General features: G+C 39.7%; 1 protein-coding gene across 2 annotated transcripts in view; it reads left to right on the top strand.

Moving 5' to 3' along the window:
* cubn (cubilin (intrinsic factor-cobalamin receptor)) overlaps nt 1–12,322 on the top strand; it is a 162,197-nt gene that overhangs the window by 93,546 nt on the left and 56,329 nt on the right. For both annotated transcript variants that reach the window (XR_014085253.1, XM_081601345.1), the window contains exons 35-39: nt 2,561–2,689; nt 2,797–2,929; nt 3,108–3,313; nt 5,688–5,869; nt 6,374–6,566. Coding sequence is in view for 1 of the 2 variants with exons in the window: in XM_081601345.1 (XP_081457471.1) it covers nt 2,561–2,689; nt 2,797–2,929; nt 3,108–3,313; nt 5,688–5,869; nt 6,374–6,566 (843 nt within the window). In the remaining variant the exon portion in view is untranslated. The remainder of the gene's footprint in view (nt 1–2,560; nt 2,690–2,796; nt 2,930–3,107; nt 3,314–5,687; nt 5,870–6,373; nt 6,567–12,322) is intronic.

Here is a 12,322-nt window from a genome sequence, read left to right as displayed (position 1 = left end):
ATGGACCTGGTGCTGAGGGAGACATCTGACTTTGCTGCAGCATACCTGGATGACGTGGTGATTTTCAGCCAGACGTGGGAAGAGCATGTTCATCATCTGCAGCATGTTTTACAGCTCATTAGATCTGCTGGCCTCACCATTAACCCTAATAAATGTAAGCTGGCTCAGAGGCAGGTAGAGTACCTGGGCTATGTGGTGGGACATGGCCAAGTTAGACCTCAAGTGGGAAAAGTAGAAGCGATTCATGCATACCCAGTTCCTACAACAAAAAGGAAGGTCCGTGCCTTTGTTGGGTTAGTGGGGTGGTATAGTAAATTCATTCCCCATTTTGCAGACAGGGCTGCTGTTCTTACAGATTTAACAAAAGTCTCTGCACCAAATAAAGTACAGTGGACTGAGGAGTGTGACAAAGCTTTCAAGGACCTGAAGGCTGCAATCTCCAGTGACTCTGTTCTCTACAGTCCAGACTTTGATAAACCGTTTATACTGCAAACTGACGCCTCTGGAGTAGGCCTTGGTGCCGTGTTGCTGCAGGACATTGATGGTGAGAGACATCCTATTGTTTTTCTCAGTAGGAAGCTTCAAGACAGAGAGACCAGGTATTCCACAGTTGAAAAAGAATGCCTCGCAGTTAAGTGGGCTGTGGAATCACTGCAAAATGAATTGTAGCTGAACATAGCTACAAGCTACTTGTTAACAAGCTTAAGGTGCTGTATTGATAATAGCTAGCTAGTTATTTTTTAGCTAACTATACCTGCATCCAACAGCATTACTCAACAGTTTTTTAGTTTGGGGGAAAAACTGTGAAAAGTTATTTGCATTTTGCTGGTTTGCTGCCATGATTCTAACACACACCTGCGTAGCTCCGCACAGCAGCAGCAGCAGGTCTCCTTCACTGCCGCACAGGTGTAAACCCAGCGCGAGCGTCGTAGCGCTCATGTTGCGTTTAAAGGCATCTCGGAAAAACAGGTTACGATATGTTAATGGATTAAACAGTTTTAACTGCTGATAAAAATGACAGAGGATACAGATATGGGAAGTGTGGAAGCCCCTACTGTATCAAATTGACAGAGGAATAACAAAGTTGGCCATTCTAAGGTACAAACCCAGCACATACAGTGTTCATGGTTTTTTTGGAGGGGGAGGGGTTCATCCAGACGGCTTCCCGCGCCCCCCCTGCAATGGCACGGCGCCCCCCTAGGAGGCGTGCCCCACAGTTTGGGAACCTCTGCCTTAGGCTAACATGGGTCTTCATGTGGCTAAAGTTGCCAAAGCAAAGAACACAAGCACTGTGTCACATCAGCCTAGTTGCTAAATAATGCACATAAAGGATAACTTTGACTAACATATTAGCTTTTAATTTGCTAGATTAAAATCTATCAAATTAATATTAATATCTAGCAAATTTAATATTAAATGTGTTTAATATTAAGGGCTAATGTTACAGTAATGGAGTTTAATAACTTTAGCCAACATTAACTTACAGCAAGGTAGGATTGGCTTAAATTGATCATAGCTAACATTACAAAGAAAGAGAACATAGTCAATGTTATTTTCTCAAAGAAAATGTAAAGTTAATAAGACACATACCTCATATGTATTAGGTGACAAACTACGCGCAGTGGTCCCCAAAGTCGTTCCTCGAGGGCCGGCATCCTGCATGTTTTAGTTCTCTCCCTGGTTTAGCACACCTGCATCCTTAGGCCTCTAATGATGGCTCATTAGAGGCCTAAGGACAACATTGACTTGCTGAGGAGGTTGTTGCTACCACTAGGGAGAGAAATAAAACATGCAGGATGCCGGCCCTCGAGGATCGACTTTGGGGACCACTGAACTACGGCTTCTTTTTAAACAGGAGGTCTGACCATTATGGAAGATTTCTTCTTCACCAACACACTGCACGCCTGTTCGTGCACTGCTGCCTCTCACTGGTGGAGATGGTGTATTGCACTACTTAAAACAGCCTTAAAAAATGTTTCAAATGCTAAGTTCATAAGGGCTTTGTAGACATCTTGCTGTAAAACTTTAGGATCAATTAAATTAAGAAATTTAAGACTAAACAAAATGGCAGAGCAATATAATATTACCACATAAAGCTAATTGTTAAAGTTTAATCGGTAATACTTTTATAACAAATTTATGTCTGATCATGATTTCTTGGTTAATGTCAAGTTGTCATGACAAAGACATTTTGAATAATGTCAACTTTGTATTAAAAGTGTCATGATTTACCGAATGATGCTTTATGACAACAGTCATAAATATTCATGAAGAATTATTCATGTTCATGACAGGTTTTATGTCATGTTTATGACAGTGTCATGTCAGTCTTTTTCACACCCCTTCAAATAAAGTGTTACCCACAAAGGTTGTATTGGATTACCCAATTAGAAGCTTACAAAGCCATGACGTTACTATTTAGGGCTTTTTACCTTTTGGTGTATTTTAACTTCCAAAAAGTTATCAAAAGTGATTGCATTATTTTCTAAATTATCCAATAAAAATAATTTAGGTTTTACTAACTAACTGACCAAAAAACTTGTTTTGTTTTTTTTGTCAGGGCGCTACTGTGGCTTTGAAATACCACATCCCGTGACGTCCTTCAGCAACTCTTTGGTGATCAATTTCATTTCTGATTACTCTGTCTCCAAGAAAGGGTTTAGAGCTGTCTATTCTGCCTCCACCTCCAGTAAAGTGGAACCTTTATCGGTTCAAACTTATACTAAGACAATCTCACACTTTGCTAATGAGATATTGGGGAAATCTTTCTTAAGTCCTTTTGTTTTAATTGCTCAGGTTGTGGCGGGGATCTGGTGATGCAGAGTGGTGCATTTAACAGCCCTAACTATCCAGATGCTTATCCTCCAAACATGGAATGCGTTTGGACACTTAGGAGCTCACCAGGGAACCGTATACAGATCTCATTTATGTGAGTTTCCTTCACACTATATCAGATAAAAATATTTAATTGTTTTGTTTGTTGTCTTTGCTATCAAACAACCCATTAAGTCACTGCTAATATCATAGCACCACATCACCCTGCTACATTTCATACATTGCTTGTTTGTTTTTTTTGTGTGTGTTGCTAAAAACTATATTTTGTTCAGTATGTTTCACCTTCAAGGAGACTCAGACTGTCAAAATGACTACCTGGAAATCCGAGAAGGCAGTTCAACTGGATCTCTTGTTGGTCGCTTCTGTGGAGCCTCGCTGCCCTCCAACTACACATCTGTGACTGGTCACATCCTGTGGGTTAAATTTGTCTCGGATGGATCAGTTAGTGGGGCCGGATTTAGAGTCACCTTCTCACACTGTAAGTATTCCATCTTCAAAAATAGAATACTGATCCTGATCTGCTGCAATGTGTTAAATGATTAAGGATCCCCTTCTACCCTCACCATGGTTTGTTCTCCCTGCTGTCCTCTGGGAAAATGTTCAGCAGCTTCAAATGCAGAACAACCAGATTTCACAACAGCTTAATCACTCATGCCATAAGACTATTAGTCACCCACTAATTTAATCTTTTATTGTATATATTTATATCGATACTCTTATCATTACTTATTTATCTATTATTGTTGGAGTCTTGGAATGACATTTCTTTCAATTGTACATTCAAAAATGTAACATTTTTAAATGTGCAATTGAATGACAATGAAATCTCTGTGTCTATATCTAGAGGTTTTCATGTTATGTGAGAAAATATTTTCAGCTAAACCCCAGCATGTTTGAGTTTAAAATGTTTAATTAATAAAATAACAACTAAACATTGAAAGTGTTGGAAAACTTTAAACCTTTGATTTGAGTACAATTATTCAGTGGGAATAAAGCACTGAAACAAAGGTATTTTTGACCATCCACTTTGCACTGTCTGGATCATGCACCCTGACTCAGAGCTTTGCCACAAGCCAATGGACATGACCTATTTGTCAATCATTTTATGAGGTTTATCAGTAACTATCCAATTGGCAGTCGCAATTTCTCTCAAAGTACACGCCTCTTATCTGGAGGAACTGAATCTCTGTTTCCGTCGCCAGGGTTCGTCATTGCTGACATGCTGAATCAGAAATTCTTGATCATTGATGTCAGTGGGGAACATGCAATCCTAACAGCCGTTACCCAGAACGTTTAGAAAGCTTTTCCAAATGCTTTTCCAAACCAAAAAGTCTGGAATAATGCAGGAGATAGATCATAGCCTATAGCTAACCTCATGTCCATTTTAAATAAAATCTTTGTTGATGGCAAACAAAGCAGATTTTCACAGAAACCACACTCAACATGCCTGCAAGATGCAATATTTCTCTTTTATTTACAGGAATTATAGTGGCACAAAGTCCTTCCCTTTCTCAAATGGGGGATTGGTTTACAATCTATTGGTAAATCACAAGCAATTGTCTCAGAAGATTCCACACAGTGTATGGGAAAGGTTCATTCTATTTACTTTTAACATCAAAGAGATTGGGCTGACCACCTGTGGAGTTGAAAGACGAAGGGCATCTGCAGCATCTTTTTTTCATCTGCTCTCTTCCTACCCACTTTCACCCTGTTTGCTCTGCTCTGTTTTCTTGTTTTGTTCTGCTTTTATTTTTTTCTTGCACATCCATAATCTACGAACTATGGATCTGGTCAAGAAGACTGGGCACAGGAGAGCCCATGTGTCCTGCAGGGACACACCCAGTGGGACATATCCTGAGTTTATTTGGATTCATGATACCAGGATGTCTGATGTTTGGAGTTAGCGGATATCTAGCATATCAACAAATTTGTGATGGATTGGGCCGACTAGCGAACTCTCAGACAGACATGCTGTGGGACAGAGGCGCAAGTTTGGGATGCAATTCCTTCCCATGCAAACTTTGAACTCTAAAACTCATTAGTGGGATGGAATCAATATTGGAGAAGTTGCTAATTTCGGCCTTGTGGGAATGACCCACACTAATTGGGATGATTGGAATATACAGAGATGTAAGAGTTAAGATTCTAGGGTAGACAAAAATTTTAAGACTGCCCAATTTAAATAAAATGTTTATTCTGAATCTGGCTTCCTTGTGTTAGCCTTGCCTGACTGGCTATCTCAAATCTTCTGGAGTTTATGTAAACAAGTCACTTTTTTCTCCTCTCTTCTCTCCTGTCCTACTATTGAGTGCTTATACTTATCTGCTTGGCAACCCAGAAGAAGAACATCTAGTTTTATACTTCATTCAACCCATAGCAGAAATTAGAACAAACTTAGATATCTAGAGAAACTACTTATTACTTTAGTTCAACATTTAGCATTCAACTTTTTATACTTTTACTTTTATTTTCTATTAGCTTATCCAAACAAACTATTAGTTTACAAATTGTGGAGTACTTTTTTGTTTTTCTTCTGCTTTTCTTTTGTTATTTTGTTTGTATTTCCTCTAACTCATGTAAAGCATTTTGCCTTGTTGCTGAAAAGTGCTATATAAATAAAATGACCGTACCTACCTAACTATGGAGTGTTTTTCCTGAAAGCAGGAAAAACCTATGGATGCCAACAAAACAACATTATCTAATACTCCAAAAGCTATGTCCAGAATGTTAAAAACACAAACACAATTTTTATGAAAACCTAATTTTTCTCATCAATAAATTGCAACGTGATAGATAGACCAAACTTGGGATGGACTGTAAACCTAACCTTCAAGTTTGTCTGTGTTCCTCAGTGTACGGGGTTGATTTGGTGGGAGAATCGGGTCAGATTGCATCACCACTGTTTCCCAGGACATATCCCAATAATGCCAATTACAGATGGACCATAACAGTGGAAGGGGATAGCTACATTCAAATCAGCTTTTTGGACATGGACATAGAGGACCTCTATAACTGCTACTATGACCAATTAAAAGTAAGACTATGTCTGCTATATTATCAAGTTTTTTATGATCGTATCAGATTATATTCCATTAAAATGATTGGTTAACATGTTTAGCACATAGAAAACATGCGATTTGTGCTACATATTAAAACAACTGGATGGAAGTTTTTTGTATATTTAGATTATGATTTCAAAATAGATTCTGGAAATAGAGTAACCTCTGGTATCTTTCCACCAGTTGGATGTTGCCATATTATTGTAGTATGTTTGACTGTTTATAAATAGATGGTTAAGTTTAACCCAACCGACAATGATAATATCACCATTAAAACTGTACCTATTACTATCAGTTTGGTCCTTGTTTTGCAATAGGAACTGGAAAGCATTTTGGATGACATGGCATTTTGTGCCTGTACACTCTTACTGTACAACTGAAATGTTTTGCAAAACCTCTGAGTCTCTGGACATATGCCAAAAGCCAGGTAAAAATAATACAAGTGTCTTTGGGTGTCAAAAATCTTTATTTCTCTCCAGATATTTGATGGTCCAGATGTTTATTCCTACCCTCTTGGAACATTCTGTGGTCTGAACTTACCAACTCCACTTAGAAGTTCAGGAAGCACTGTCACCTTGCACTTCAAATCAGATTCAGTAGTGGGAGGACGAGGCTTCCTTGTGGACTGGACAGCTGTGAAAGACTCTGGACCACCACCTACTATTACACCAGGTAAGACAAAACGATGATTCCCAGTTTGGTTTATTTAATAAATTGCATTTTTATGATACATTTAGTCAGTTAAATAGCTAATCAATTGTTAATTGATTGAATTATGGACTGGAAACTTGTCCAGGGTGTATTCTCACCTAGTAACTTCTGCAGAGGGGCATCAGCCCTCCTGTAGCCAAAAAGAATTACGCAGGTATCACAAATAGATTGAAGGTTCACAGTAATAAGTTCACTTATTACAATGACTCCATCACTGAGTGAAACACACTAAATAGACCAATTCCACACAGACTGATGTTTTCAAGGTTTTATTACAGTTATAATTTTGATGATTTCATGCTAACAGCTAATTAAATCATGACATTTAAGATCAGAATACTACATCAGAACAATAAATAACATTTTAACAGGTATTTGAGCACAATAAAAAGTATCTTCAGTAACTACTGAAAGATTTTTTTAAGTACCGTATTTTCCGCACTATAAGGCGCCACTAAAAACTTTGAATTTCCTCAAAAGCTGAAAGTGCGCCTTATATATGGACCAATATTGAGCAACAACAGGTCTAGCAACTATGGTAAGCAGCCGGCGATTTCATTTTTACCCGTAGAAGAAGAAGCACGCGGTGCATGCTGGGATAGTTGTCAGAACGCTGGTTTGTTAATAAAGTTAGGCTGACCTATCTACCTACCGACCTGATAGTCAGGTTGTCTGCAGATCATTTAGCACCACATTCTCCACCAACATGATGTGCGCGAACGGAGAAGGGTGACCATCGTCTGGCCCCGCCCCGGCCCAGTGGCGGAAGGCTCTCCTCGCCGACCGGAGTCGGACTGTTTTGTTAACATTCTTTATGTTAACAAAGTGGCTTTAGACATTCGTCCTTTAGTTCAGCTCCATCTAGTGGATCCATAACGTAACTCCAGCCTCTACCGTAGCTTCTATTCTATGCGCCTTATAATGCGGTGCGCCTTATAGTGAGGAAAATACAGTACTTTTTATGCATCTCATTTGAAATAATCTAAAATTAATTTATTGAATGTGCCTGTATATTTTGTCAACATGTATACGTTTTACACATTGTTACATTTGGACTATGATTATTTTGTATCACCTGTTTTGAAGACTCTAAATCGGGCACTTTATATGTCTACAGTACTGCTGCATATACGCTATGTTGCCACAAGTATTGGTTCACCTATCCAAATTTTTGGAATCAGGTGTTCCAATCACTTTCATGGTCATAGGTGTATAAAATTAAGCACCTAGACACGCTGACTGTTTTTCCAAATATCTGTGAAAGAATGGGTCGCTCTCAGGTTCTCAGTGAATTCCAGCATGGAACTGTGATAGGATGCCACTTGTGCAACAAATCCAGTCGTGAAATTTCCTCACTCCAAAATATTCCACAATCAACTGTCAGCTGTATTATAAGAACTTGGAAGTGTTTGGAAACGACAGCAACTCAGCCACAAAGTGGTAGGCCAAGTAAACTGACAGTCAGCGGATGCTGAAGCGCACAGTGTGAAGAGGTCACCAACTTTCTGCAGTCAATCACTACAGACCTTCAAATCTCATGTGGCCTTCAGATAAACTCAAGAACAGCAGACAGAGAGCTTCATGGAATGGGTTTCCATGGTGGAGCAGCTGCATCCAAGGCATACATCACCCAGCAGGGCCGTGCAGAGACCACTAAAGGGGCAGGTGCTCAAAAAACAGGGCACATCTAACTGCATTCTAAGTCTCTCAGCTTTCAGAGTTTAATAAACAATGATAAATTACAAAAATGTGAGATATACAATCAAAGCTAACGAACATCTCCATATAGAGCATACAACTATGCCTATGTAAGATATCTTATTAGTAATTTCTTTCTGCAGGTCTATTTTGTTATAGGAAAGTTTTGCAATATTCAAACCCGCAATTTAGCAAGATATGAAAATCAGAGCTGGACCACCAGACATATTTTGTCTTTACAGAATTACACTATTAAAAATATAAACAAGGGCACAATGCAACCTTTTAGTGACTGTAATCTATAAAACAGAGCTGCCTGTTTGCTGCAGTGGAGATGAAGACGGTCCATTCAGGAAAGCAGAGCTGCAGCAAACTTTAAGGTGGAACTGCAGAAAAAAGAAAAAAGAATTGTTAATGCATGTCACCATGAGAAAAGCAAGTAAGTAAGTAAGCTTTATTTCTATAGCACTTTTCACAGACCAGAGTCACAAAGTGCTGCACAATTTATAAAAAGAAAAACAATTTAAAACAAATTAAAACAAACATACCAACACTAAAACAGAATATTACATTAAAAAGCAAGTTTAAAAAAGTGGGTCTTAAGTTGTTTCCTAAAAGTGTCTATACAATGTAGAGATCGAATGGTGCAAGGTAGCTCATTCCATAGGCGAGGCGCCACAGCTTTAAAAGATCTGTCTCCACGAGTCTTAAGAAAGGTCCGAGGAACCGTCAACAAGTTCAGGTTCGACGACCTGAGACTCCTAATCGAAACATAAGGCTGTAGGAGGTTCTTAATGTAGTCTGGCGTCTGTCCATGGAGGGCTCTGAAAGTCAGTACCAAGATTTTGTAGTACATCCTATAAGACACAGGCAACCAGTGCAGGCGTTTGAGGATGGGCGTGATATGTTCCCTCCTGTGGGTGCAGGTGAGCAATCGTGCAGCAGAGTTTTGTACTACCTGCAGACGCATTAACTCCCTCTTATTAAGACATGTAAACAGGCTGTTACAATAATCCAGTCTCGATGAGACAAAAGCATGAACAATCATCTCAAGTTCACCGTGAGTCACCATTTTACGGAGTTTAGAAATGTTCCGAATTTGGAAAAAACAGTTTCTAACAAGCTGATTTGTGTGCCGCTCCATGGACATTGCTCCATCCATGAAGACACCCAAGTTGCGCAGGTTACTTTTAACTGTGCAGCTCAAGTTTCCAAGATGCTGCTTAATTCCAGGCACAGCACTGTCAGGAGCAACAATCAAGGTCTCAGTCTTACTAGAGTTCAATAATAAGCTGTTTTCAGTGAACCATTTTGTCACTTCGGCCAAGCAACTGGTGAGAGTGCTAAGTTTATGCGACTCACCAGGCTCAAAAGAGCAGTACAATTGAAGGTCATCGGCATACAGGTGATAAGACACCTCACTAAACTTCTGAATGACCCTGCTTAAAGGAAGTAGGTACAGCTGGAACAGAACAGGTCCCAAGACCGATCCCTGCGGCACACCGGACAAAAGCCCTGCAGGGTCAGATACTACATTTCCCACTGACACACTAAAAGTTCTACGAAGCAGGTAAGATGTGAACCATTTCAAAACGCAGCCCGACATCCCAACCAGATGTTGGAGCCTGTTTATCAGGATGCCATGATCCACTGTGTCAAACGCCGATGACAAATCCAATAAAACCAGTACAGAACATTTACCGGTGTCCGCTGCTATCATGATATCACTAAATACCTTCACCAGGGCTGTTTCAGTGGAGTGAAACTCACGATACCCTGATTGAAAAGTGTCATAAATGTCATTGGCCTGCAGAAATGATCTAAGTTGGATGCAGACCACCTTTTCCAGGACTTTAGCCAAGAAAGAAGTTTTTGATATTGGTCTGTAATTGTTTAATTCAAAAGAGTCCAGTCCTGGTTTCTTTAACTTTGGCTCCACAATGGCATGTTTAAAAAGACATGGAAGCCTACTGAGTTTTGCTTAAAAACCTTTTTTAAGCATTTAAATCACACATTTGTATCATGAAGTGATTTTTTTTGCAAAACAAACTTATTTTGCATGTCAGAAATCTTTTCTTAATATTCTAAGTTTTTGTTGGAGTCAAAGTTTTGCTTGTGATTCTCACATGATGTCATGAGCAGGAACTAAAATCACAATAAAATATTTCTGATGTGTGCAAATAAAAGTTTATGTTTGGCCAATAACTTTTTATGTTAACAAGACAAAAATTAGTTATTTAATTTAAAAATGTTTTTTAAACAAAACAATGTGTTTTTTTTAAAGAAATCATTACAATTCCAAAAGTTTTGATTACAATTTTATTTTACTTAACTGAGGTTAGTTTTTTTCCATTGAATAATTGGGAAACAAATTAACTTCATCCTCTGTGAACCAGAAACTAAACTTAAAATCTGGTTGAGTTTTTGTCCTTCATTAATGTCACTTTTATTACATTCATTATATCTATCATAGTAATTCAGGGTGAGTTATTTTTAATTCTAAATGAATATCCTTGTTGGACTTTTATTTAAGTGTTATTCTCCTTCAAGATACATTTACCTAACGCCAGAATAAATGCAATGTACATTATGCAGCAAAGGAAATTAGAAGATCTGACATATATCCATTATGGAGATGACAGGTTTTGGACGGGCGATGTGCCTTATTGCATAAGCGATACTGAAGAATGACTGATATCATTAAAGATACAGGGAAGAAGCTTTTAGTTATCCTGCTTTGCTAGCAAAGTCGTTAGCTAGCAGTTAGCTAATAGCACACCAACAACAGCCTAATGTCTGTATGATAAAAATACTGAATCGGTAGATAAGAACAGTTTCTCCTCACCAGTCTGTCTCCTCCCCTCAGTAGTTCTTCAGAGAAAGGCAGACGCAGAGGCCTGTCAGTGTCTGTTGTATTTCATTACCTCTCTGCTTAAACCGCGACTCCGAGCTGAAGCAGAAACGATACTTCAACGTTTTCTGTCATCTGACAAGAAGCAAGTCTACTCCACTTTATTCACCAAAAACTGTTCTGTAATCTGGAACGTTCGCTACGTTGAGCTCCAGTTAGCCGCCTTATCTCACTGCGCGAGAGGCAACTGCATCATGCGTCACGGGCTAAAGGTCAAAGGTAACAAGGTGACCGGGGGGCTTATTATGTTGTACAAAAAATACAAATAATTTTAGTACATGTTATGTGTGAGGAGAGGGCTTAGAAAATAATAATACAAAAAAAAAAAAAATAAAATAAAAATAAAAATTGACCAAAAGGGCACTGTGGGGCAAGGAGCAAAAAGGGCAGGTGCTCAAGCCCCCCCCCACTCTGCACGTGCCTGTCACCCCACCCAGTGCAATGCAAAACATCGAGTGCAGTGGTATATGGCATGCTGCCGCTGAACTCTAGAGCAGTGGAGGCGCATTCTCTGGAGTGATGAATCACTTCTCCATTTGGCAATCTGATGGATGAGTCTGGGTTTGGCAGTTGCCTGGAGAACGGTACTTGTCCGACTGCAAGTGGGATTATGGTGTGGGGTTGTTTTCCAGAAGCCCTTAGTTCCATCCATCTAGCAGCTTAAGAAGGGAGGCCCAGACTTCCCTCTCTCCAGCCATTTGTTCCAGTTCCTCTGGGGGAATCTTAAGATGTTCCCAGGCCAGCCAAGAACATCATCCCTCCAGTGTGTCCTGGGTATTCCCCGGGGTCTCGCCATGGGACGTGCACGGAACACCTCACCAGGGAGGCGTCCAGGAGGCATCCTGACCAGATACCCGAGCCACCTCAACTGGTTCCTCTCGACGTGAAGGAGCAGCAGCTCTACTCTGAGTCCCTCCCGGATGACCGAGTTTCTCACCCTATCTCTAAGGGAGAGCCCAGACACCAAACGAAGAAAAGTCATTTCAGCCACTTGTATCCTTGACCTCATTTTTTCGGTCATGGCCCAAAGCTCATGATCTTAGATGAGCATAGGAACGTAGATTATCCGGTAAATCGAGAGCTTTGCTTTTTAACTCAGCTTTCTCTT

This window comes from Poecilia reticulata, chromosome 20 (assembly GCF_904066995.2).
Source record: "Poecilia reticulata chromosome 20, P_reticulata-male-v2, whole genome shotgun sequence".
Classification (NCBI taxonomy): domain Eukaryota; kingdom Metazoa; phylum Chordata; class Actinopteri; order Cyprinodontiformes; family Poeciliidae; genus Poecilia; species Poecilia reticulata.
The sequence above is the reverse complement of the archived record's forward strand: the minus strand, read 5'-3'. Positions and strand labels throughout refer to the sequence as shown.